Source organism: Chiloscyllium plagiosum, unplaced genomic scaffold (genome assembly GCF_037043375.1).
Source record: "Chiloscyllium plagiosum isolate Xiang-an unplaced genomic scaffold, Cpla_swu_hap1 HiC_scaffold_2, whole genome shotgun sequence".
NCBI lineage: Eukaryota > Metazoa > Chordata > Chondrichthyes > Orectolobiformes > Hemiscylliidae > Chiloscyllium > Chiloscyllium plagiosum.
In genome coordinates, this window is record NW_028270140.1 from 149,668,359 (window position 1) to 149,693,322 (window position 24,964).

General features: G+C 41.9%; 1 protein-coding gene across 2 annotated transcripts in view; it reads left to right on the plus strand.

Moving 5' to 3' along the window:
• Positions 1-94: 94 nt before the first annotated feature.
• LOC122556926 (HAUS augmin-like complex subunit 3) overlaps positions 95-24,964 on the plus strand; it is a 115,794-nt gene continuing 90,924 nt past the window's right edge. The window contains exons 1-3 of one of the 2 annotated variants that reach the window (XM_043704166.2): positions 188-357; positions 4,802-5,800; positions 15,789-16,228. In XM_043704166.2, the coding sequence (XP_043560101.2) occupies positions 4,886-5,800; positions 15,789-16,228 (1,355 nt within the window). In that variant the 5' untranslated portion in view covers positions 188-357; positions 4,802-4,885. Of the gene's footprint in view, positions 358-4,801; positions 5,801-15,788; positions 16,229-24,964 lie in introns of both variants that reach the window. The other variant, XM_087974612.1, reaches the window with a different exon arrangement.

Here is a 24,964-nt window from a genome sequence, read left to right on the forward strand (position 1 = left end):
CTATACACGCGGTCCAATCACCGGCGGGGGCGCCGAAAATCCGGTCCTCCCAGCGGCGGGGGCGCTGTAAACCAGGTCCTTCCAGCTGCTTGTTCCTGTCAACCCGGTCCTCCCAGCAGCTGGGCGCCGTCGGCAAAGTTGTCACCTCTTGTCTCCCCGATGAACTCGTTGTTTCCCCCCCCCGGCCTGCATGAAATGCGCAGACGCGCTAACGGAAACCGGCGGACGGATGAGGAGTGGCGGGAAAGTTTGAGTGTGTTTACAGAGATAGTAGTAAAGAAAAATTATCGAATAAGGCTCAGTTGAACTGGATCACGCTTCAGGATAGTGTACCGACATTGTACGGAGAGCCGGGAGGTGAGAATCGGGCTGGGGTTCCCCCTCTTCCCTTATTCTCTTGCGTTTACCTCAGTGATGCCTGAGGCCTACCCGCCGCGGGTACGTGCTGTGGAGGGGCCCCATGCCGGACTCTCTCAGTCGGTGTGAGTGTGGATGTGTGCATGTAGTACAAAACGCGAGACCCACCCCCGCCCGAATTGCTTCCCGTTTGCGGTGCTCGCGATGCTGCCGGGTCTGATTTCCCGCCTTTTTTTCCGCGATGGGTCACGTGCGTGTGCCTGAGGCCACTCGGCCCCTCCGTCCTTCGGCGGCTAACTCTACCTCCCAGCTATGCCTGTCTCTTTGTTGGCTACATAGAACAGTTGATCTTCCGTAATTACGCCGGCACCACTCCCCACCTCTTCCTCCGCTACATTGATGACTGCATTGGCGCCACCTCGTGCTCCCGCGAGGAGGTTGAGCAATTCATCAACTTCACCAAACATTCCACCCTGACCTTAAATTTACCTGGACCATCTCTGACACCTCCCTCCGCTTCCTGGACCTTTCCATCAGTGACGACTGACTTGACACTGACATTTTCTACAAACCCACCGACTCCCACAGCTACCTGGATTACACCTCTTCCCACCCTACCTCTTGCAAAAATGCCATCCCGTATTCCCAATCCCTCCGCCTCCGCCGGATCTGCTCCCAGGAGGACCAGTTCCACCACAGAACACACCAGATGGCCTCCTTCTTTAGAGACCGCAATTTCCCTTCCCACGTGGTTAAAGATGCCCTCCAACGCATCTCGTCCACATCCCGCACCTCCGCCCTCAGACCCCACCCCTCCAACCGTAACGAGGACAGAACGCCCCTGGTGCTCACCTTCCACCCTACCAACCTTCGCATAAACCAAATCATCCGCCACCTCCGAAAACACCCCACCACCAGGGATATATTTCCCTCTCCACCCCTTTCCGCCTTCCACAAAGACCGTTCCTTCCACGACTACCTGGTCAGGTCCACGCCCCACTACAACACACCCTCCCATTCTGTCACCTTCCCCTGCCACCGCAGGAACTGTAAAACCTGCGTCCACACTTCCTCCCTCATCTCTATCCAAGGCCCTAAAGGAGCCTTCCACATCCATCAAAGTTTTACTTGCACATCCACTAATATCATTTATTGTATCCGTTGCTCCCGATGCGGTCTCCTCTACATTGGGGAGACTAGGCGCCTCCTAGCAGAGCGCTTTAGGGAACATCGGGACACCCGCACCAATTAACCACACCGCCCCATGGCCCAACATTTCAACTCCCCCTCCCACTCTGCCGAGGACATGGAGGTCCTGGGCCTCCTTCACCGCCGCTCCATCACCACCAGACGCCTGGAGGAAGAACGCCTCATCTTCTGCCTCGGAACACTTCAACCCCAGGGCATCAATGTGGACTTCAACAGTTTCCTCATTTTCCCCTTCCCCCACCTCACCCTAGTTCCAAACTTCCAGCTCAGCACTGTCCCCATGACTTGTCTGGACTTGTCCCTACCTGCCTATCTCCTTTTCCACCTATCCACTCACTCTCTCCTCCCCTGACCTATCACCTTCATCCCCTCCCCCACTCACCCATTGTACTCTATGCTGCTTTCTCCCCACCCCACGCTCCTCTACCTTATCTCTCCATGCTTCTGGCTGTCTGCCTTTATTCCTGATGAAGGGCTTTTGCCCGAAACATCGATTTCAAAGCTCCTTGAATGCCGCCTGAACTGCTGTGCTCTTCCAGCACCATTAATCCAGAATCTACCTCCCTCTCTTTGGTGTTTTCAAGAACTGGAGCAGTTTTACTACGCCCGGAATTCTCCCAGTTTTGGGAGTCTCCCATCAGAAAATCTCATCTCATTCATTACTCCCTCAAAGAAAATCGCTACCCAAAAAACTAAAATATTAAGAGTCTAATCACTAAACCATAGTCGGAGGTTAAAAAAAACTATCTGATTCACTAATGTTCTTTTCACTGCTTTACTGAGCCTTACTCTAGGTATATTTGAGATGTTATTACCTCTCGAGTAGGTAGGATTTGAACCAACATCTCCTGCTGCATCAACTCTGGGCAATTAGAGATAGGCAATAAATACTGGACTTGCCAGCAATTCCTGCACCCTGTAAATGCATTATGTAAAAAAAAATGCTTAGAAGTACTTTTTGCAGGTTTTTGTTAATCCACTTGCTGGGCTCAGTGGTTAACACTGCTGCATCACAGCACCAGGTTTGATTCCAGCCTCTGGCAACTGTCTGTGTGGGTTTCCTCCGGGTGCTTCGGTTTCCTCCCACAGTCCAAAGATGTACAGGTCAGCTGAATTGGCCATGCTAAATTGCCCATAGTGTTGGGTTCATTAGTTAGAGGGAAATGGGTCTGGGTGGGTTGCTCTTAGGAGAGTCAGTGTGGACTGGTTGGGCCGAAGAGCCTGTTTTCACACTGTAGGGAATCTAAATCTAATCTAATCCTCACGCAGTTTTTCCCTTTGATTTGGTAATTGTGAAATATGACCAGTGACTATAAGGACATAAAAGCTTCAATTTTTTTTGCAGCAACACTGTACTAGCAAATGACTGCTCCCATCCTGATGTAAGGCTTTTGCCCATAATGTCGATTTTCCTGCTTCTTTGATGCTGCCTGACCTGCTGTGCTTTTCCAGCACCACATTCTCAACTCTAATCTCCAGCATCTGCAGTCCTCAATTTCACCCATCACTAATCTGTTCACCTTGCTGAAGTTCGTCATCCTGAAAATCATTCTCTTGGATCATCTCTGCAGTGTCTCCAGTGTCTTCACATCATGCATGAGGGGCAGAATTGTACATCACTCCAATGGAAGCCAAATTATAGTTCCTATCAAAATTCATCATGACACCTTGCATTTGTCATTATTGCTGCTAATTAGAAATCTTAAGATTCTATTCACTAACTCAAGCTCTTCTACTGTCTACAATAGCTATGCATAGCATTTAAGTTCTCCAATTGTCTTGTGAGCACCTAAGCAAGCATGGAAGATTATTGACATTTTTTCATCCCTCATTACCCAGTGAACAAAGTCAAAAAATTCTCAATATCAGGTTATAGTCCAACGTGTTTATTTGAAAGTACAAGCTTTCAGAGTGCTGCTCCTTTGTCTGTTGGATTAAACCTGGTGTTGTGGCTTAATTTATCCACCCCAGTTCAACACTGGCACCTCCACATCATCATTGCCCAGTGCATCTCATCCGGTTCCAGTCATTTATTAACTTTAAAGACTCACATCATTTTAACAATTTATGTAGCTCATTCAGTATTTTGATTACTTCCTTTTTCCAATGACTTTGGCATAAATGTCTCTTTCCTAGTTGGAATAGAATATTGATGAGGAATTTTCTCCTGAACAAAATTGTTTACAACCACGTACAAAACCATCAAACATCCACTCTTAGACTATCAAAGACTCTGCTGAAGAAAGGTCATTGGAGTTGAAACAGTAACTCTGCTTTCTCTTCACAGACACTGTCAGACCTACTCAGTTTGTTCAATGATTTCCTGATTTCTAGCATCTACAGCTTTGTTTTACATTACTATCAAAGTCTGTATTAGGGTAAATAATATCCCCCCTCTTCTATAAATATTATTTTGCACTTTTCAGTAGTTTCCTTGTGAATTTGCATCTGTCTCGTCATTAGAAAATGCCCAGAAGGATGATCATTTTTCTTCTGATGCCTTGGACTCATGGTGTTAGCTCTGTGTCTCTCTCCACAGTTGCTGCCAGACCTGATGGATTTTTCCAGTATCTGATTTTAACTATAAATAGATTCTGCCTTTAATATTTTCTCTCTCTCTTTCCCCAGCTTAATCATGTCATTTGTAATAAATTATACAGTAGGACCTTCTTCCTCTTTTTCCCTACCTTTTGACAGCATGCTATATTCTGCAAAGTTTAGTACTGAGTGCTGTCTTTTTCTTTAACCAGGTATATCATAACATTATGATACAATCTGAGACTGCAGTTCATCAACTTCATTCAACATGTTGTTATGTGTATTTACATATATGTGCTGTAAAAGTCACTTAAATTTATTGTATTCCCTCAACTTTCTTAAAACCTTACAACTTCTTGCGTTAATGCTACTTGTGTCTGCCTTGCCCAGGTGAACTGCTTCCCTTTCCAAGTAGCATTTCAGCAATCAGTGAAAAATTCATTCATCCTAACATGAAAAAAAGACAATACTTCTAATCTAAATCTTTGGAATGCATTGTCTTGTCTTTGAGAAAATGTAATTTCTTTTAACTGTTATTTCAAGTATTGACAAATGTTTTTCCTTGTTAAAGGAAACATTGTCACTGAAGGTATGAATTTCTTTGAACCTTTGTCCCTTTTTTAAACTGATTTTGTTCTGATTTTAGAAATGTTAGTTATTTTTGTTAATGCAATGTTTCTGCTTGGGATTAATGCAGACATACAGCATACCACTTTGCAGTTGGATATTTTAAAACTCCATTCATTCAGACCCCAGAACAGATGGTAATACACTAACCACTATGAGTGGTGGGAAAATATTTGTAGAGACTTTAAGGAGAATTGCTTATCCTAAAGCCAGTCAACTGAATGGAGAGAATTTTGATTGGTGGTTTGATATTGGAGATGAAAAGAAATTGATCGAATGGTTCTGTCATAGTATAAATGAACATCATGTATTGACTGCAGAAGAGTTGACTGAGTTACAAATCCTTGGACCAAAAAATTATCTGAGCCAGAAAGACTTGGATAAGGTCTTGGCAACCTGCCCTAAGGGTGCAGAGTCAAGACACAGCAACCTGCCAGAAATGACAGTTGAGAAGTTGGAAGAGGAGGTCAAGGCGCTACAGCTGATTCGTAATCTTAAGGTCCAGCGACGGAATAAGCAGCAGTTAATGGCTTCGGGAATACATCATATGCCAGTGAGATTAAGAGATGAGGAGGAAGAATGTGCCAAGTTGTTGAGAGAGACACAAGAACAGTTGGTTGCTGAAAATGCTAAATTTAATTTTACTCTGTCAAAGGTATTTGAAGAAGTTCAGCAGCTTACTGCCATATATTCAACTAGTGGATCAGAAAGGCGACCTGTGCATAAGACCATATTTCTGTCTCAGCTTTCACTGGATAACTATCTGCAGCAGGAAGAGCAATGCACAGCAGCTCTTACTGAATATACAAAGAAACAGCTTTTTAAAGGCATAACTGAGCTAGTTGAGAGCTCCGACATAAAAAAGTTTCAGCTGGTAGACATAACCTCTCAATCCTTACAAGGAGAGTGCAGTGAGGTACGCACAGATTATCAACAACAAATGGCTAGAATTCAAGCGGCATACAACAGTGGTCAGCAACGGTTAATTTTAGCAAAAGCAAAAGAACAGAGCACCAAGGCTAGACTGCAGCATATGGAGCAACTAATCTCCTTGATGCGAAACAGAAAGGTAAGCTAGTTCTTGAGTAATAAAAATCTTGTTTTTTTTTATGGTCTTTTGCTTAATTTGAAGGCTCGTGTCTGCCCAAATCTTTCTCTGTTTCACTTAAACAAAATATAGCTGGCTGCTTCATAAGGCAATTAACACTGGAACCATGACACCTAGACCAAGGTAAGGGTGGTGGATTTCCTTTCCAAGAGGACATTATTGAATGAATTGGAGGTTTACCACAATCTGGCAGCTTCAGAATTTATTGTTGCCAGTTTTTTTTTGTATTTCAAATTTCTCCAGCTTTTAAACTTTAAAAGAAAAATGCTAGGATTTGGACCTGCACTGGACAAGGGGGAGATATTTTTCCAGTCATAATGTCAAGCAACTCAAAGCCCCAAGCTAAGCCTCTGGGAAGCTCTGGTTTAAATCCCAGCGCAGCAGCTGATGGAATTTGCTTTGTTAGTAAAGAAAATTGAAAGAATTTCAGAAATGCTGACCATGAAAGAACTAATTGTAAAAACTCATCTGTATTGTTAATGTCCTTTTTAGGGAAGGAAATCTCCCAATCCTTACCTGGTCTGGCATACATGTGACTTGAGGCATAACTGTGATTACTGCTGAAGTAGCCTAGCAAGCTATTCATTTTGAGGACAATTGGGGATGAGCAACAATTGTTGGAGATGTTTATGAAACTTGCATCCCACGTAATAATGCATTGTTGGGGGGGGGGGGGGGGAGGGGTTGGAAATATTCTGGAAATTTGTTTCTGATGGGATTTCTCACCTTTTGCCATTTTGTGAAATGTTTGATAGAATATTTATCAAAACTCTTATGACATTGTGTGTACTACTGCAAAATAATTTTAGTTAGGCTTTCTGGCTTTTTCCTCACCAAAACATGTTTGAAGAAGTCCAATTTAAGGCCCGTGGAGAGTAAGGAAATTGGCAACATGCATATGAAGATTGCAAAATAATTGTTTTATCAGACTGGAAAGAAGTGATCAGGAATGACTTAGAGGCTGGTATTGCGGTATATGTGACATGATTTGTTGATTTGAATGAGATAATTAGATCCAATTGGTACAGTTTTAAAGGGGATGAAGGGTTAGAGACCCGTGGATGCATATACACACTTATGAAAGTCACAAGACATGTTGAGAAGGCCCTTAATGAGATCAAGGATACTATGTTTTTTAATTGAATACAATACAAAAGCAGGTTTAGTTATAAATTTAAGGTGAAGGGTGGAAGGTATGGGGGGATGTCAGGGGTAGGTTCTTTACCCAGAGAGTGGTGGGTGCGTGGAATGCGCTACCTGTGGGAGTGGCAGAGTCCGAATCATTGGTGACCTTTAAGCGGCAATTGGATAGGTACAGGGATAGGTGCTTAGGCTAGGACAAATGTTCGGCACAACATCGTGGGCCGAAGGGCCTCTTCTATGTTCTATGAAACTCCGGGCAAATATTGACTGAATTGCCTCCTCCTCTGCCATAACTTCTATGTTGCTCTATCATTGCTTAGACCAAAGTAGGGGTGTTAGTGAGATTGCCTGAATTGATTGTTTTAGGGAGAGTGTCAAGGGATACAGTTTCTTTTGCAAAGCATTTTAAATGTGAGGTAAACATAAGTTTTTATTTTTACACATACTTATCTTGCTACCTTTTTTTGTACTCAACTCTGACCTGTTTCTTGCAAATTGGTGATCGCATTCTTGCTATGCTTCATTTACAACGCAAAATGCTACTATTTGTTTATTTTTGTGTGATCTTGTTACTTGTTCAGTTTTGGTATTTTAAACTCCTTGTTCTGTCATATCCATAATCAATTTTCATTGAGCTACTTCAGCTCATAATTTATATTCACTGAAGCTTCTTTGCTATTTGATATGCTGATCTCCACTTTCAACTCCATTTTCCTGCCTGCACCCTTTTTTTTCCTTATTCCTTTGTCTGAGTTAGCAAAAACCTATGCCTCTCACTTAAATATATTGGGGGGGGGGGGGGGGGAGATCGTTCGGGATACTGAAATCTAAAGATTTGCATTTCTTTAACTGAAGAAATTCTCTCCTCCTCTTTAGTCCTAATTGGCCCATTACCCTCATTGTCCCTGTATTGCAAATACTCCTGCTTTCTTGTGTCTCTCTATATTCACTGGAGTGTGAGATTACTTCACTGAAACGTAAGAGGCTGAAGGATATTGGCAAGGTTCTTTTAATTAAAAAATACTTTTGGAAGTAATTTGCTGGACTGGTACTTATTACCCATCAGTCTGTTGTCAGAGTGAAATTTTAAAAAAAACCCAGTTAAGAACTGGCCTGCACTACTGTTTACGTTTTCTGGAATAGCAGTATTAGATTTGCCAACTTCCAATCTTCTGCGGTTGTCTTGTTTAGGGAGCTTTGGAAAATCATGACCAGCATCTTCTGCTTCTATGTTACTGTTTCTGTAGACATCAGGCCTTCTGGTCAATGCTATGGGTGTTGTTACATCACAGTGAGAATGTGTATAGGGTTTGAGCAGGTAGGGAAAGAGTTCACTTTTGAGTTTAAATGAAACAAAAAGATTCAGCTAGCATGACTCAGATCAGATAAGGGCTTGCAGTGAACAAGAAGGTGCTGGAGGCAAGGGAAGTGGGCTGACGAGGTGAAAAAACATTCATTATGTAAAGCCTTTTAACAAGATGAAGCATTCGGTATGTAAAGTCAGTTAACCAGTTGAAAAGTGTTCATTATGTGAAGCTAGTTAACAAGGTTAAGGACATTTATTGTGTAATTGCAGATGCCTTAATTTTTACTATTGACTCTTGCTGATATTAATTGGGTGACCATTACAATGTATGTTGTCTTATCTGGATGCTCCTCCCGGCAAATGACTATAAATCATTAAGAAACTGGTTTGAGAGAAGACAGAACTCAAGTCTCTGTGCACATGGATGATCGTCCTCTCACTCCAGGGCCTGGAATAAAGATGGAGGTGAAACCATACTGTGTCTCTGAGCGTTTTGCTTTGATTGAGGCAGGAACGGGCCGACAACAGGAACTAGTGATTCACAAATGTGTTGCACTATCTTCTCGAGGTGATACTCATACATGAAAGGATGTGAACAAAAGTTCTTTTATCAGATTTAGTTCCCTTGAGTTTTCTGAAACTCTTCTGTGAACTATGTTGACTATTTTCACTGGTTTCCCTCAATATTTTTTTGGTGTATAAGTTATCTCCTAACATAGTTGTTAAATATCATTGATACGGATAGAAGAGTAGGTCAGAGACTAGGAATGCTATGGTAAGTGACTCGCGTGTCTGTCCACCATCTACAAGACAGTCATCAGAAGTGTGATGGAATACTCTTCACTTGGATGCACAGCACTCAGCTTGGCAGAGAGAGAATAAAGCAATCCATTTGAGACTAATCCAAACAATTTCAGTAAACCATTTGGGTCTTTGCAATCTACTTGATGGGCACCAAATCCACAAAAATTCCCACCATCGTCAGTCAGTAGCATCAATGTATATTATCCACAAAATCCATTGCAGAAATTCACCTAAGGTTCCCTAGACAGTAGCTTCCAAACCCATGACCGTACCATCCAGATGAACAAGATAGCAGGCAGGTGGAAACACCACAAGTTGCTCTCCAAGACACCTTTTCTCCTGACTTGGAAATATATGCCATCCCTTCAGTGTTTGCTTGGTCAAAATCCCAGAATGCCAAATCTCTGAACTCAGCTATGCTAAATAGACTGCAGCAGTTCAAGAAGGCAGCTCACCACCAACGTCTTGGTAATTGCAGATGGGTGATAAATGCCAGTGATGCTGATGTCCCCAACCAGAGAGGAAAAGAAAAAGACTAACCCCCCAAAAAATTCAGTAAACCAGTTGGGCTTTTGCTGTAGTTAGCTTTGAGATCCTATATCTTGTTTTCTTGGTACCTGTCTCATTCTGGTGGGATTGGTGGTTGGCATGAAAACGCTTTTTTTTTCTTTTGATTCTAACCTTAATAGACAAAAGAACAGACAGTTCTAAACTTTAGTTTCTGGTTGAGCTGTAGAGTTTCTGTCTGGAGTTAGCAACCTCTCTGCTTAAATGAATATCACTGGCAGGAATGGTTGTTGGATGTTCCAGGGTTTAGATGTTAAAAAAGGATTAAGGAGGTAGGTAAAAGAGGTGGGGGAGTAGCATTGCTAATCATGGATAGTATCACAGCTGCAGAAAGGGAGGTCATTGAGGAGGTCATTTTGGAAAGGTGCAGAAGTAACAGGATTGTTGACATTGGGTGACTTCAACCTCCTAATATTAATTGGGACCTCCATAATTCAAATATTTTGGATGGAGCAGTTTTTGTCAGATGTCAAGAAAGGATTCCTGACTTAATATGTCAAGAGCTCTCTGAAAGCTGCCTGTCTATAAGAGGTTTGCGCAGCAGAACCTCAACCGACCTGGAGAAAATCTGCAGAGGAAAATCTATAATTATAGTGATCACAACTCCCTGACCTTTACTATCCTCATGGGGAGGGATAGGAGCAGATGGTGTGGGAAATTGGGGAGGGGGAATTACAATGCTATTAGGTAGGAACTGTGGAGCATAAATTGGGATCAGATTCTCAGGAAAATGCATGACCGAAATGTGGAGCTTGTTTAGGGAGCACTTGCTGTGAGTGAGGCAAGGAAGGGATGGTAGGGTGAAGGAACCTTGGATGATGAGATGTAGAACATTTCTTCAAGAGGAAGAAGGAAGATTGCTCAAGGTTGTGGAAACAAAGGTCAAATAGACCTAGCCAGGAAGGAACTCCAGAATGGACTTAGAGCTAGAAAGGGGCATGAGAAAGCTTTGGCGGGTAGGATGAAGGAAAACCCTGAGACGTTCTATACTTAAGTAGGCATAGGAGGGTAGTGAGAGTGAGGGTATGGCTAATCCTGGACAGTGGAAGGAACTTGTCCCAGGAGGTAGGGGAATTATTTAATGAATACTTTGCTTCAGTATCCACTAGTGAGAGGGAACTTGTTGCTTGTGAGGACAGCATGAAACTGGCTGATATGCTTGAACAGGTTGATGTTAAGAAGGAAGATGCACTGGAAACTTTGGAAAGCATAAGGATAGATAAGTCCCCTGGACCAGATGGGATATACCCAAGGTTACTACGGGAATCTGGGGAACAGATTGCTGTGCCTTTGAGAATGTGTATAGGATATGAGCAGATAGGGAAAGAGTTCAGTTTTGAAACAAAAAAGTTCAGCTAGCATGACTCTGATCTGATCAGATAAGGGCTTGCGGTGAACAATGAGGTGCTGGAGGCAAGGCTAGTGGGTTCATGAGGTGAAAGAGCATTCAGTATGTAAAGTCAGTTAACAAGATGAAAAGTGTTCATTATGTGAAGCCACTCTACAAGGTTAAGGACATTAATTGTGTAATAGCAGATGCCTTCATCTTTACTATTGACATTCTGATTGTAATGGTCACCCAATCAATATGTATGTTGCCTTATCTGGATGCTCCACCCTGCAAATGACTACATTAACTAAGAAACTGTTTGAGAGAAGACTGAGAACTCTAGTCTCTGTGCACATAGGCGATTGTTCTTTCTCCCTCTCCAGGGCCCAGAATAAAGATGAAGGAGGTGAAACTACTGTGTCTGAGCATTTTGCTTCGACTGAGGCAGGAATGGGGCGATATGATGTTTGCGTCCTCCCTGTCCACTGGAGTAGTACCAGATGATTGGAGGGTGGCAAATGTTCTTAACGTGTTCAAGAAAGGGAATAGGGATATACCCTGGGAATTGCAGTCTTGCATCTGTGGTGGGCAAATTATTGGTGAGGACTCAGAGACAGGGTTTATGATTATTTGGAAACATGTAGTTTGATTAGAGATGGTCGTCATGCCTCTCGAGCCTTTTTGAATTCTTTGAGGATGTGACAAAATGCATTGAAGATAGAGCAGTGGATGTGGTGTATTTGGATTTTAGCAATGCATTTGAACCTACCATGAGGAACATTATCAATCAAAAAGTAAGGAGGCATAGAATACATGGAAATTTGGCTGTCTGGATACAGAATTGGCTTGCCCATAGATAGAGAGGGTGGTAGTCGATGGAAAGTATTCAGCTTGGAGCTCGGTGACCCGTCGTGTTCCGCAGGGATCTGTTTTGGGACCTGTGCTCTCTGAGGTTTTTAATATATAAGACTGGGTTAGTAAGTGTGTTGATAACATGAAGGTTGGTGGCGTGTGGAGAGGTATGGAGTGATTACATGAATGGTACTTTCTAGGAACAGTCCAACTATTTTCTACAAAATCTAAAAAGCTGTTCTGATTACACTCAGTTGACATGTTTAGTAGGTTATTAGATAGATTACTTAGTGTGGAAACAGGCCCTTCGGCCCAACAAGTCCACACCGACCCGCCGAAGCGCAACCCACCCATACATTTACCTCCTACCTAACACTATGGGCAATTTAGCATGGCCAATTCACCTGACCTGCACATTTTTGGACTGTGGGAGGAAACCGAAGCACCCGGAGGAAACCCACGCAGACACGGGGAGAACGTGCAAACTCCACACAGTCAGTCGCCTGAGGTGGGAATTGAACCCGGGTCTCTGGCGCTGTGAGGCAGCAGTGCTAACCACTGTGCCACCGTGTTAATGTTATTCCTGGTGCAAAGGCTAGGAACTTCGGCTATAGTCGACTACCCACATGTGCAAAATCCACTACTTCTGTCAGCTCATTCCATACACGTACCATCCTCTAGTTATAAAGTTGCCTCTTAGGTCTCTCTTATATCTTTCCCCTCTCACCCTAACCTATGCCCTCTAGTTCTGGACTCCTGCACCCCAGGGAAAAGACTTTGTCTATTTATCCTTTCCATGCACCACATGATTTTGTAAACCTCCTATAAGGTCACCCCTCAGCTCCTGATGCTCCAGGGAAACAGCCCCAGCCTGTTCAGCCTCTCCCTGTAGTTCAAATCCTCCAACCCTGGCAAAGTTCTTGTAAATCTTTTTCTGAGCCCTTTCAAGTTTCACAAATTCTTTCCGATAGGAAAGAGACCAGAATTGCACGCAATATTCCAACAGTTGCCTAACCAATGTCCTGTACAGCCACAACATGACCTCCCAACTCCTGTACTCAATACTCTGACCAATAAAGGAAAGCATACCAAATGCCTTCTTCACTATCCTATCTACCTGCGACTCCACATTCAAGGAGCTATGAACCTGCACTCCAAGGTCTCTTTGTTCAGCAACACTCCAAAGGACCTTACCATTAAGTGTATGAGTCCTGCTAAGATTTGCTTTGCCAAAGTGCAGCACCTCTCCTTTCTCTGCCACTTCTCAGCCCATTGGCCCATCTGACCAAGATCTTGTTGTAATCTGAGGTAACCCCCTTCGCTGTCCACTACACCTCCAATTTTGGTGTCATCTGCAAACTTACTAACTATACCTCTTTTGCTCTCATCCAAATCATTTATGTAAATGACAAAAAGTAGTGGACCCAGCACTGATCCTTGTGGCACTCCACTGGTCACAGGCCTCCAATCTGAAAAACAACCCTCCACCACCACTCTCTCTCTTCTACCTTTTGAGTATGTTAAATGCTAATTTATCAAATTTTAAGAGAATCAATTGAACTTATTATGTTAGCTAGAAGCAAATGTTTCATATGCAAATACCGGAACTCGAGACACAAAAGAAAACTGGTTCAAGCCTTGGAACAAAGTTAGGAATTTGTGGAGGAGCTCACCAGGTCTGGCAGCATCTGTGGGAAGAAAGCAGAGTTAACAATTTGAGTCCAGTGATTCCTCTTCAGTGCTGTTAGCAGGTAGGAAAAAAATATTTATTCTGGAAGCAGGGGAATAGAGGTGAGCGGATAAATGGTAGAGCCCAGAGAGAGAAGTGAAAGAGCTAGGTAAACCATGAGATTGAAGATTGGTGGGATGCTTTTAAAAACCAGTGAAGGGCAATTAAAAAATGATGGAGGTAGAAGATGAAATACAAGTAAACTAGCTAGTAATATAAAAGATTGCAAGAGTTTTTTTAGATATCTGAAAAGTAAGACTAAGGCAAGAGTGAACATTGGGCTGATGGAAAATGAGGTGATCTATTTGGATTTCTAGAAGGCCTTTTGGCAAGTTGTCGGACAGGGGTTGCGAAATAAGATAACCCATGGCGTTAGGATAAGGTACTGAGTTGGATAAAGGATGGCTGACTGGCAGAAGGCAGAGACTGGGATAAAGGGGTCTTTTTCAGGATGGCAGCCAGTGACTAGTGGAGTTCTGCAGAGGTCTATTGGGAGCACAACTGTTCATGTTATAGTTTAATGATCTGGACAAGGGAACCAAAGGCATGGTTGCTAATTGCAGATGACAAAGCTGGAGGGGCAGTGTTGAGGAAACAGGGAGACAGCAGAAGGACTTGGACAGGCTAGGAGAGTGGGCAAAGAAGTGACAGATGGGATGCAATTTGGAAAAATGTGAGATTTTGCACTTTTAGGAAGAATATAGACAGAGTATTTTCAAAATATAGGCTTTGGAAATCTGAAGCCCACAGGAATTTGGGAGTCTTAGTTCAGGACCGGAGAGTTTGAGCTGAAGTGAGAGCCTGAAGAGGCTGGGGCTGTTTTCCCTGGAGTGTCGGAGGCCAAGGGGTGACCTTTGTAGAGGTTTATAAAATCATAAGGTGCATGGATAAGATAAATAGACAAGATATTTTCCCTGGGGTGGAGGAGTCCAGAGGTTTAGGGTGGGAGGGGAAAGATATAAAAGGAATCTAAGGGGCAACCTTTTCAAGCAGAGGGTGGTGTATGTGTATGGAATGAGCTGCCAGAGGAAGTAGAGGAGGCTGGTACAATTACAACATTCAAAAGGCATCTGGATGGGTTTATGAATAGGAAGGGCCAAGTGCTGACAAATGGATCTAGATTAATTTAGAATATCTGGTCAGCATGGATGATTTGAACCGAAAGGTCTGTTTCAATGTTGGTCATCTCTCTGACCTTATGACACTCTTGCGTTAACGTGCAGATTGAGTTGGCAGTTAGGAACACAAATGCAACGTTAGCATTCATTTCAAGAGGCCTAGAAACCAAGCAGAGATATATTGCTGAGGGTGTGTAATGCTCTGGTCAGACCGCATTTTGGAATATTGAGCAGTTTTGGTGGGGGTCCAGAGAAGGTTTACAAAAATGGTAGTGGGGCTGAAGGGCTTGTCATGAGGAGCAGTTGAGGACTCTAGGTCTGTATCCTGTGGAGTTTAGAAGAATGAGGGGGGGAATTTGATTGAACCTTACAGAATATAGAGAGGACTGAGTGGATGTGCAGAAAATGTTTCCACTAATTGGAGAGACTACCATCCAGGGACACTGCCTCAGAGTGAGGGGATAGCCTTTTTAGAACTGAGATGAGGGGGAATTTCTTCAGCCAAGGGTGATATCTGCGGACCTCCTTGCTGCAGAGAGCTGTGGAGGCCAAGTCATTGAGTGGGTGCATTTCAGATGGAAATAAGTTAGTGAGGAGATCAAGCTTTACAGGGAAAAGGCAAGAGAATGGGATTGAGAAACATCAGGCATGATCTAATAGTGGAGCTGGCTCAATGGTCTGAATGGCCTAATTTTGCTCCTGTCTTATCATCAAAAGGCAACAGCCAGGGTATTTTGAGGTTAGCAGGCTGTATTGGTTTCTGAATTGAGTGAGGAGTGAAGTTCTTGAATATTTTAAAGACCAGTGAATAGATTGTAGTTGGGGAATCGATGGAAATGTGTAATTTGAAACACAAACAGATCCCCAATTATCTTATTGAATGGTAGAGCAGACTCTAAGATTAGAATTGCGTGCTTCTGTTTTTATTTTGAATGTTAGTATGTTCATAAATGGATTACTTTCTTGTGTAGTAGAAATTGTATGAAATTTGACATTTTTATGCTTATTTCAAACTGAAAGCTTTATTAACACATTTCTCTAATATTCAACTCCCATAGTACCAAACACCTGCTACATAACCTATTTTTTTCCCTCAATAGTTAATTGCCTTGAATGATACAAAAGCAAAGAAGAACAGTTTGACCAGAGAACTGATTCCTGTAAATGTCCAAATAGAACATCTGGTTAATAAGCAACTTCCTGACTTGATTGTGGAGAATGCACAACTATTGAACATGCCTGTGGTGAAGGGAAATTTTGATCTGCAGATGGCTCGTCAAGACTACTACACCTCCAAGCAGGACCAGGTTGCAAAACAGTTGCTCAAACAGAAAACTCGATTTGAATTACTTCATCTAGCATATGAAATAGAATTGTGTAAACACAGAGATGTTCATCGACAACTTGAAAACCTGACTGCCGAGCTCGTACAATGCAAGGGAGATTTCTTGAAACGTTTAGACGTGCTGTCTGATAAATCGCTCCAACCAAGCAGTAAACAACGAAGCATAATTGATTCGAGTGATACCTCTACTATCAGGTAAAAATAAGTTTGAAAAATGTACAATTGACAGGCTGTTAATGTATTCGGTGTTCTGTTTAGTGGCTAACCCAGCTGCCATTTTAGATTTGGATTTGTCATGTACTCAAGTACATGAACAGTGAAAACTGTACAAAGTTGCCATTATCTAGTGCCATCTTAGCATACAGAAGACAGAATTAAAAACAGAAGCAAAAATAAAAGAAATGTCCAGATCGCTACCCCGCATCTTTGCTAAATTCCTACCGTAGCAAGTTATGAAATTTGAATTTAGTAAATTTCATATGGAAGTCAGCAGGCTGGAATAACTGATCTTGAGATTTACTGATTTAATTTCAAGTAAAGGTTTAACTTGATCACTAATGTCCTTTTAAAGACAAGTCCGTGCAACTCCTGCAACCTCAGTCCTGCAGTATACTTGACTTAATGCCCCAGGACAACCAGGGCTGTATATTAGATATAGCCCCGCTGGTCTTCAAAGTAGAGTAGGCCATTTGAATGTCCAAACCTGCTCCCCACTGAATATATTTGATCTGATTGTCTCAACTCAGTTTTCTGATCATAGAGAAAGGAGTAAGCCATTTGGCCCCTCCATGTGTTCCGCTGTTCAATGAGATAGTGGGTGATGTGTCTGTCATAGAGTCGTAGAGATGTACAACACGGAAACAAACCCTTTGGTCCAAGGCATCCGTGCCAACCAGATATCCTAACCTAATTTAGTCCCATTTGCCATCACTGGGTCCATATCCCTCTAAACTCTACTAATTCATATGCCTATCCAGATGCTTTTTTTAAATGCTGTAATTGTCCCAGCTTCCACCACTTCCTCTGGAACTCATTCCATACATGCACCACCCTCTGAAAAACTTGCCCCATAAGTCTCTCATGTTTCCCCTCTCACCCTAAACCTATGCCCTTTAGTTCTGGACTCCCTACCCCAGGAAAAAGATCTTGTCCATTTACCCATTCATGCTCCTCGTGATTTTATAAACCTCTATAAGGTCACCCCTAGGCCTCCAACACTCCAGGGAAAACAGCCCTAGCGTATTCAACTGCTCCCTATAGCTCCAATCCTCCAACCCTGGCAACATCCTTGTAAATCTTTTCTGAACCCTTTCAGGTTTCACAACATCCTTCTGATAGGAAGGAGACCAGAATTGCAAGCAGTATTCCAAAAGAGGCCTAACCAATGTCCTGTACAGCCTCAACGTGACCTCCCAACTCTTATACTCTGCTCTGACCAATAAGGAAAAGCATACCAAACATCTCCTTCACTATCCTATCTACCTGCAGCTCTCTCCACTTTCAAGGAACTATGAACCTGCACTCCAAGGTCTTTGTTTCCTTAACGTTTTGTTTAGCAAAGAAATATTATTAATTGATCCAACATAAACAAACAACTGTTTTTGTGGAAGTGTGTTCCAAACATCTACCACCCTTTGTGTGTAGAAGTGTGCCCTAGCATTGCTCCCAAATGGCCTGTCCCCATTTCTTGGATGATCCCTAATTTTAAAATTTCCAATGACTGGAAATAGTTTATCTACCTTATTTTGAGGACACTCCTTAACCTTCTAAGCCTCATTTGTATAATCTCTCCTCATAACCTAACCCTGATACCCTGAGGTATCAGAAGTAACTTAGATTGTACTCTGTCCCTCCCAAGACAAATTTTTAATTCATAAATTGTGGGTGCCTAGATCTGCTCACAGTCTGCCCACCATGGCCCACCTCCCCACCTCCCAAACTTGCTTGTCCACCAAAAGTCTCAGTCCAGTGAGAATAACTTCAGTGATCCAGCTTCCACTTTTTTTGGAGTAGAGAATTCAATGGACGTAACCCTGAGAAAAATACCTCTACATCTATGTTTTTATTTTTAAAAAAGTTCTTGTTCTTCAACTCTCCCTAGTTCTAGTGGCCACTTGAGGAATTATCTCCCTCTTTTTCAGTATCCACTTTGTTGAGTTCCTTCAGAATCTTGTGCATTTCAATTAAATCTTCTTTTTATCCTTAACTCTAGTGGGTATAGGGTCAACCTGTTCAACCTTTTCTGTATATTATAAGCCTTTTGTCTCCGGAATAAGTCAAGTGGACCTTCTGTGAGCTGCTGCTAATGGAATTAGATCAGTTTTTCAAACCAGACAAAATCTGAATACAGTCCTCCTGATTTGATTCTCTCTCCTATTCTAAGCTGCAGCCAAACTTAATACTTAATATTAGGTACTCATTTGTTCCTTTCCTCTCCAAAGATACCAATGTTCCATTTGTCTTCCTAATCACTGGCTGAACCTGCATGCCAACATGTTTTGTGATTCATCTACTAGGACACTGCAATCTCGCTACTGCACAGTTCTGCAATATCTCTCATTCATTCAGTTTACTACTTTTGTCCTCTTGCCAAAGTGGTCAAGTTTATATTCTCCCATACTACACACCACCTGCCAAATTTTGTCTCTACCTTTAATCTATCCATATCATTTTGCAGATTCTTTACCTTGTTTAATTTTCTACCTATCTTGTTATTGTTCATTCTGTCCCTCCATCCAAATCACCAAGATTATGAATGGTTGTGGTATTCCACTAGTTATAGTTGCCAACTGAAAAATACTCTATATAATGTGCTTTCTGTTAGCTAACCAATTCTTAAAAACAAACTGAAGATTGAGTCTGTTAGGAAGGTTTGGAAGTGGGAGGTCCTATGTTCTGTGTGACAACTGTCTGGAAGAATCTTGACACACAGGAGAACAAATCTTGTAGCACTTTGCAAAATAGATTTTTCAAAGGTTCTCAGTTTGTTTAAACACTAGTAAAATGATGAAAGTTGCTGTACAATCTGAGTCATCATTCTCTTTTTCAGAGTGACTTTCCTCCTCTACTCCGTTTTGACTTGCATTTAACTGTGGGTCCTCCCCAGTCAGCCCTGTACTAGCAATCTGTTATACCATTCTGACAGCAGGATGAACAAGGAACCAGCCTTCCTATTCTCTGTTAGTTGTTGGAAACAGTTATCAAGGACAAAATAAACTTGCTTTAATTTGGACAAACAGAATGAATTGAGGAGAGGCAGCAAGGGTCCGTTCAAGTTGTACAGCAACGAAACAGACCCTTCTGTCCAGCCAGTCCATGCCAACCATAATCCCAAAATAAACTAGTCTCACCTGCCTATACTTGGCCCATATCCCCTCCCCCAACATTATCCCAGTCCCAAGCCTCCAGTTTAGCACCACCCTCTTGACCTGTCCATTGTCTTTCCCATCTATCTGCTCCACCCTCCTCTCTGACTTATCACCTTCCCCATCACCTTCATCTACCTATTGTATTTCTCTCTGTGCCCCCCCCCCCCCCCCCCCCCCCCCCTTCCTGGTGAAGGGCTTTTGCCCGAAACGTCAATTCTCCTGCTCCTCGGATGCTGTCTGACCGGCTGTGCTTTTCCATCCCACACTCTTGACATTGGCCCTTATCCCTCGCATTTCTTATTCATGTACTTATCCAAATGTCTTTTAAACATTGTTAACTGTACCCATTTCCTCTGGATACGCACACCTGTTTCTTTTTGAAAAAAGGAAAAATTGCCCCTTTGTCCTTTTTAAATCTTTCTCCTCTCGCCTTTAAAAAATATGCCGTCTAGTCTTGCAATCCCTTATCCTAGAGAAGATATGCCTGCGGTTCACCTTATCAAGACCCTAATGACTGTGTAAATCTTTATAAGGTCACTCTCAATCTTATATGCTTCAGTGGACCCCCTCAAACTCAAACACTCCATTCCTGGCAACATTCTGGTAAATCTTTTTCTGAACATTCTCCAGCTGAATAATATCTTTCGTATAACAAGGTGACCAGATTTGAACACAGTACTCCCAGAAGAGGCCTCAATGTCCTGTACAATCTCAACATGATATCCCAACTCCTGTACTCCAGGTCGAAGCAATGAAGGCAAGTGTGCCTTCACCATCCTGTCTACATGTGACGCAAACTTCAAAGAATTATATAGAATGTGATGAAGGGGCAAAGGTCTACCTCTCTGACAATTAAACTGAAACACAAGTCCCAATCAATTAGGGACTATTCTACGGTAACTTCAAATAATTAAATCTGGAATCTGTTAATGGTTAAATGAAAGGAATCCCTGATACTTGCCTTTTTTTTTAGAAGTAACAAGTTATTTATTTAAGCCCTAACCGTGAACAAATTAAGAGAATTACTAACAAACTGAACAATTCCACACCCCAACCCGGCTGTACTAAATTCTACTGATGTCTTGTTTCAATAAACAAATTCTGCTTCTATAAATCCAAATTATAAGAAAAGAACAAATGAAACTGTGTCTTAAAGTTCACACAGAATGTGCCTTTGGGATGCTTTGCCTTCTCCTGACTCTCCAGCCTTTCTTCTGCTGATCCTTCTTTACAGTCTGATTGGTTTGAGGTAGTCGACTATATAATATGAATTTTGGTGCCATCTGTAAAGTTAATAACCATGTCTCCTAAATTCTCATCCAAGTCATTTTTATAAGTGACAAACAAAAGTGAACCCAGCACAAATTGTGTGGAACACTGCTGATAACATGCCTCCAGTCTGAAAAACAGCCCTCCACCACCACTGTCTCTCACTGTTAAGCCATTTTTTTTGTATCGAATTGGCAAGTTCACCCTGAATCCCATGTGATTTTAACTTTACTATTGTCTACCATAATGAACCTTGTTAAAGGTAAATTGTTAAACCAACTTGACTGAATTCTTAGGGGAAATGTGAACATTAGGAAGGAATTTAACAAATTGCCATGCAGGAGGCATATTAACATTGAAATGTATTGAATTTAGGGACAACTGATGGGCAAAAGGAATTGGCTCAGTTATGGGAAGAAAAAGGGTGGAAGATGAATATTTTTCAGACTGGCTATTTTATAGAGGATTTTTTCCCTAGGTACCAATTTTGGTTCCATTGCTCTTAAATATTTTTGTGTAGGAAGCAGGAAAGTTTTCATATGGCACAGAACTTGCCATGGCAGTAGATTATGAAGATAGCTAATAGGCTTCAGAATGACAGGTGGTGAAATGGTCAAAAGCATGGCAGATGGAGGTCAATGTGAAGAAGTGCAAAATTGTGCATTGAGAGCACTGTGAAAAAGCAGGATCTTTTTAAATTGTACAATTCTGAAAAACCCTGATGAGCAGTTTAACTTGGTACGTGGATATCCTTTTAAAAGTAGCAGGGCAACTTGGTAAGGTGGTTTCAAAAGAGTATATGGACTACCTGCGTTTGTAAATGGAAGCAAAGAATATAAAGACAAAAATCACATGAGCAGAGACAAAAATGATAGCTAAAGTATTGTGGCTGTTTCTGTGTATCATCTTTCAGGAAAGAGGCGCTAATCTTTGAAAGGGTATAGATGAGATTTGCCTGGATGTTTCCACATGAGGTTGCAAAATGAGGCCTGTTCTATAAACAAGGAATGTTAACTGTGGCCAAGAAACTGTCAAAATGCTGAAATCTTGATAGAGATGAAGTCCTAGATTAAAGTCATTGTAAAAGAGTGGAGTGAGGGGGTTGAGAAGTCGTCTTCCTGCTTTTCAGGGTCTGGGCCTCCTTAGTTAAAGTGATGGAAGTTGATTCCTGAACTTCAAAGGCATTTGGGCAGGTACTTGCAGCTTTGGAACTTACACCAGATTTTTGTGTCTAAGCTTGTATGGGATGAAGCAGGGCTACTCTTTCAAAAAGTCTGAACAAATGATTGGCTGAATTGAATATCTGCAATAAGTCTTTGATTCTAACAAAACGTTCTTAAGCTCACTTGGAAACTGTGGGCAATATTATTTTCTTTCTTAAAAAAAAATCGTGGGTAAGCTATTTAGTCCCTTTCACTTGTTCCATTATTTATTTAAGTCATGGCTAACTGTACCGTGTCTCCTCTTAGGCAGCCTGGCTTTATATCCCTTAGTACCAAGCTCAGTATTTGAAATTTTCATCTGATATCCTCAGGATATCTTGAGCATTAAATCTCTTTAACTTAATTGTGTGCTCAGATCTGTTATCTGTCCTTTCCTGCTTTCCAGTCCAGTGCTTAATGTCTCTTTAATAGAATCATCAGAATGATGCATATACCACATTAGGTTTTTTAAAATTCATTTGTGGGACATGGGCGTTGCTGGCTGGCCAGCATTGATAGCCCATCTCTCTCTGCCCTTTTTGAAGGTGGTGGTGAGCTGCCTCCTTGAATCACTGCTGTCCACTTGCTGTGAGTTGACCCAGAATGCTGGTAGGGAGGTAATTCAAGGGTTTTGACCCAACGACTGAAGGAAAGGTGATATATTTCCAAGTGAGGATAGTGAGTGGCTCGGAGAGGAACTTGCAGTGGTGACATTTCCCATATATTTGCTGCCCTTGTCCTTCCAGATGGAAGTGGTCGTGGGTTTGGAAGAGGCTGTCTAAGGATCTTAGAATTTCTGCAGTGCATCTTTTAGATAATACACTTCTGCTACTGAGTGTTGATTGGTAGAGGGATTGAATAGCACCACATCTCCAAATAATCAAGTGGGTTGCTTTGTCCTGGATGGTGTCAAGCCTCTTGTGTTGTTGGAGGTGCACTCATCAGGCAGGTGGGGAGTATTCCATCACATGCCTGACTTGTGCCTTATAAATGGTGGGTAGACTTATTGGGGTGAGTTACCTGCAGTAGTATCCCTAGTTTCTGACCTGATTTTGTAGCCACTGTGTTTATGTAGTTAGTCCAGTTGAGTTTCTAATCAATGGTAACCCCAAGGATGTTGACAGTGGGGGGATTCATTGATGGTGTCTCTTATTGATGATGGTCATTGTCTGGCATTTGTGTGGTGCAAATGTTACTTTTGAATGTTACTTTAGGTGATTCTAGATCAACACCATACGCAAGCTTAGTTATTTCCAGTGCTTAGTACTCTCCCTATAGTTGTCAGTAGCCTGCTAACATAGCTTCTAACTTGGTTATTATCCTTTCCCACTTTTGCCCATTTAACATGAGCAAAATCACCTGCCATTTGTCCAGCTTGATCCAGCGCAACTCCTCTTGTTTGAGCAGCCTGTTCTCAACTAACAGTAATCTCTTAAATTGACTTTCTCAATATTTGAGATCTTGAGTATTGCTGAGAAAAAATGTATTTTGTTGAAAGTTTTTGTCTTGTCAACAAAGATTTTTGTAAAAATACAAATTTGTGGGGGAAACAATGCTGTACAAAAATCCAATAAACTGCGGGTGTTGGAAATCAAACAAAATCAGAAATTGCTGGAAAAATTCAAGTCTGGCAGCATCTCTGGGTAGAAAGCAGTGTTAATGTTTTGCGTATAGTTACCCTTAATCAGAAACGGTTCTCAGACATGAATCAGCAAATGGCCACCATCAGTTTTGTTGAGTTGAAACTGGTATAGTGTGTGTGCTCTTTCTGTCCGCAAAGAACAGGGCCCTCCATATTAGTATTTGTATCTTTCTGTAATTGCAAGTGTGCCACACTGAGAGCCTGGCAATCCTACCTTGTTTGTCAGTGTTATTCTTTACACACTGAATATTATTCAGCAAATGTTGTCCAATTGCAGAATGACTTCTAACATTGATATTGCTGTGGATTTTGCAAGTGCAGGCTGCTTGGGAACCATCAGGACCGACCTTGTTTGGAACAGATTGTGGTTTGAATTGTGTGGGACATATGGCCTATATACCTGGCATCATTATTATGCAGGAACAGCATGAATGGTGTTTGCCTCTAACAGGAACCTGTTATCAAGCTAGAAAGCTATTCTGCCTATCTCTCAAATGAGTAATTTACTACATGAATTTGGTGCTAATATGATATTAAATAAATAAATCATGTCACAAAGACGGGAGGATCCAAATGTCCTACTCCTAACTCTTGTGTTCACAACAAATCCAACTAAGAAATACTTGGAAACAGTCCCCACATCTTTAATGTTCATGGAGAGAGTAAAATGTTTTGTAACACTTCATATTAATCACCTGCCAACAAAATATCAGACATTGCCTGGCTTTTCAAGTCTTTTCAGCATCCCATGTATAATTGCTTTTTAACACTGTAGACCTACTGGTTAGTAAAGTATTTGTTCTGAGGTATTACATGCTGCTGGTACATTTTCAACGAAGTCCCCAAACTGTCAAGACAGTCCCTGTGTAGCATGTCTTTCTGGGAGCACATGGTTTCCAAATACCGTAAAATACACTGTTTTAAATCTGGTAAGGGCTGGTGATCTTTCCGCTATTGGGAAACTGCTTTAAAATTTCATATTGACAGTTTCCTATGAGTACAAGCATTCTTCATTGTACATGCAACCATTCAAGCTGCTTCAGACCATACTATGCCATATCAAATTAGGAAACGGATATTGCTAAGTGTGAAAGGTGTTTGTGATCTGATTATTTCAATGTTTTCAAAAACCTTAGGTAGGGAACATTCTTGGAAGCTGACCATTTCCGTAATCTGCAGTCCCTTTCTGCAAACATTGGCAAACCCTTGTGCCTTGCTATTCTGTATATTTCGGGAACAGTCTTCCCAGATCACGGGGCTCCATTCCACCGCCACGTTTCTAGCATCGAGTGTGTTTCCAGATCAAGCAGTCAGTCTTCTGACCTCCCATTTTTCTTGTTTTCATTGCTTGTCAACCTAGTCACTTTCTTGTTTGAACATTTTTTTTGTGCTGAACTAAAAGAATTGGAAATCTGAAACAAAATCAAGTTGCTGGACAAACTCAGCAGAT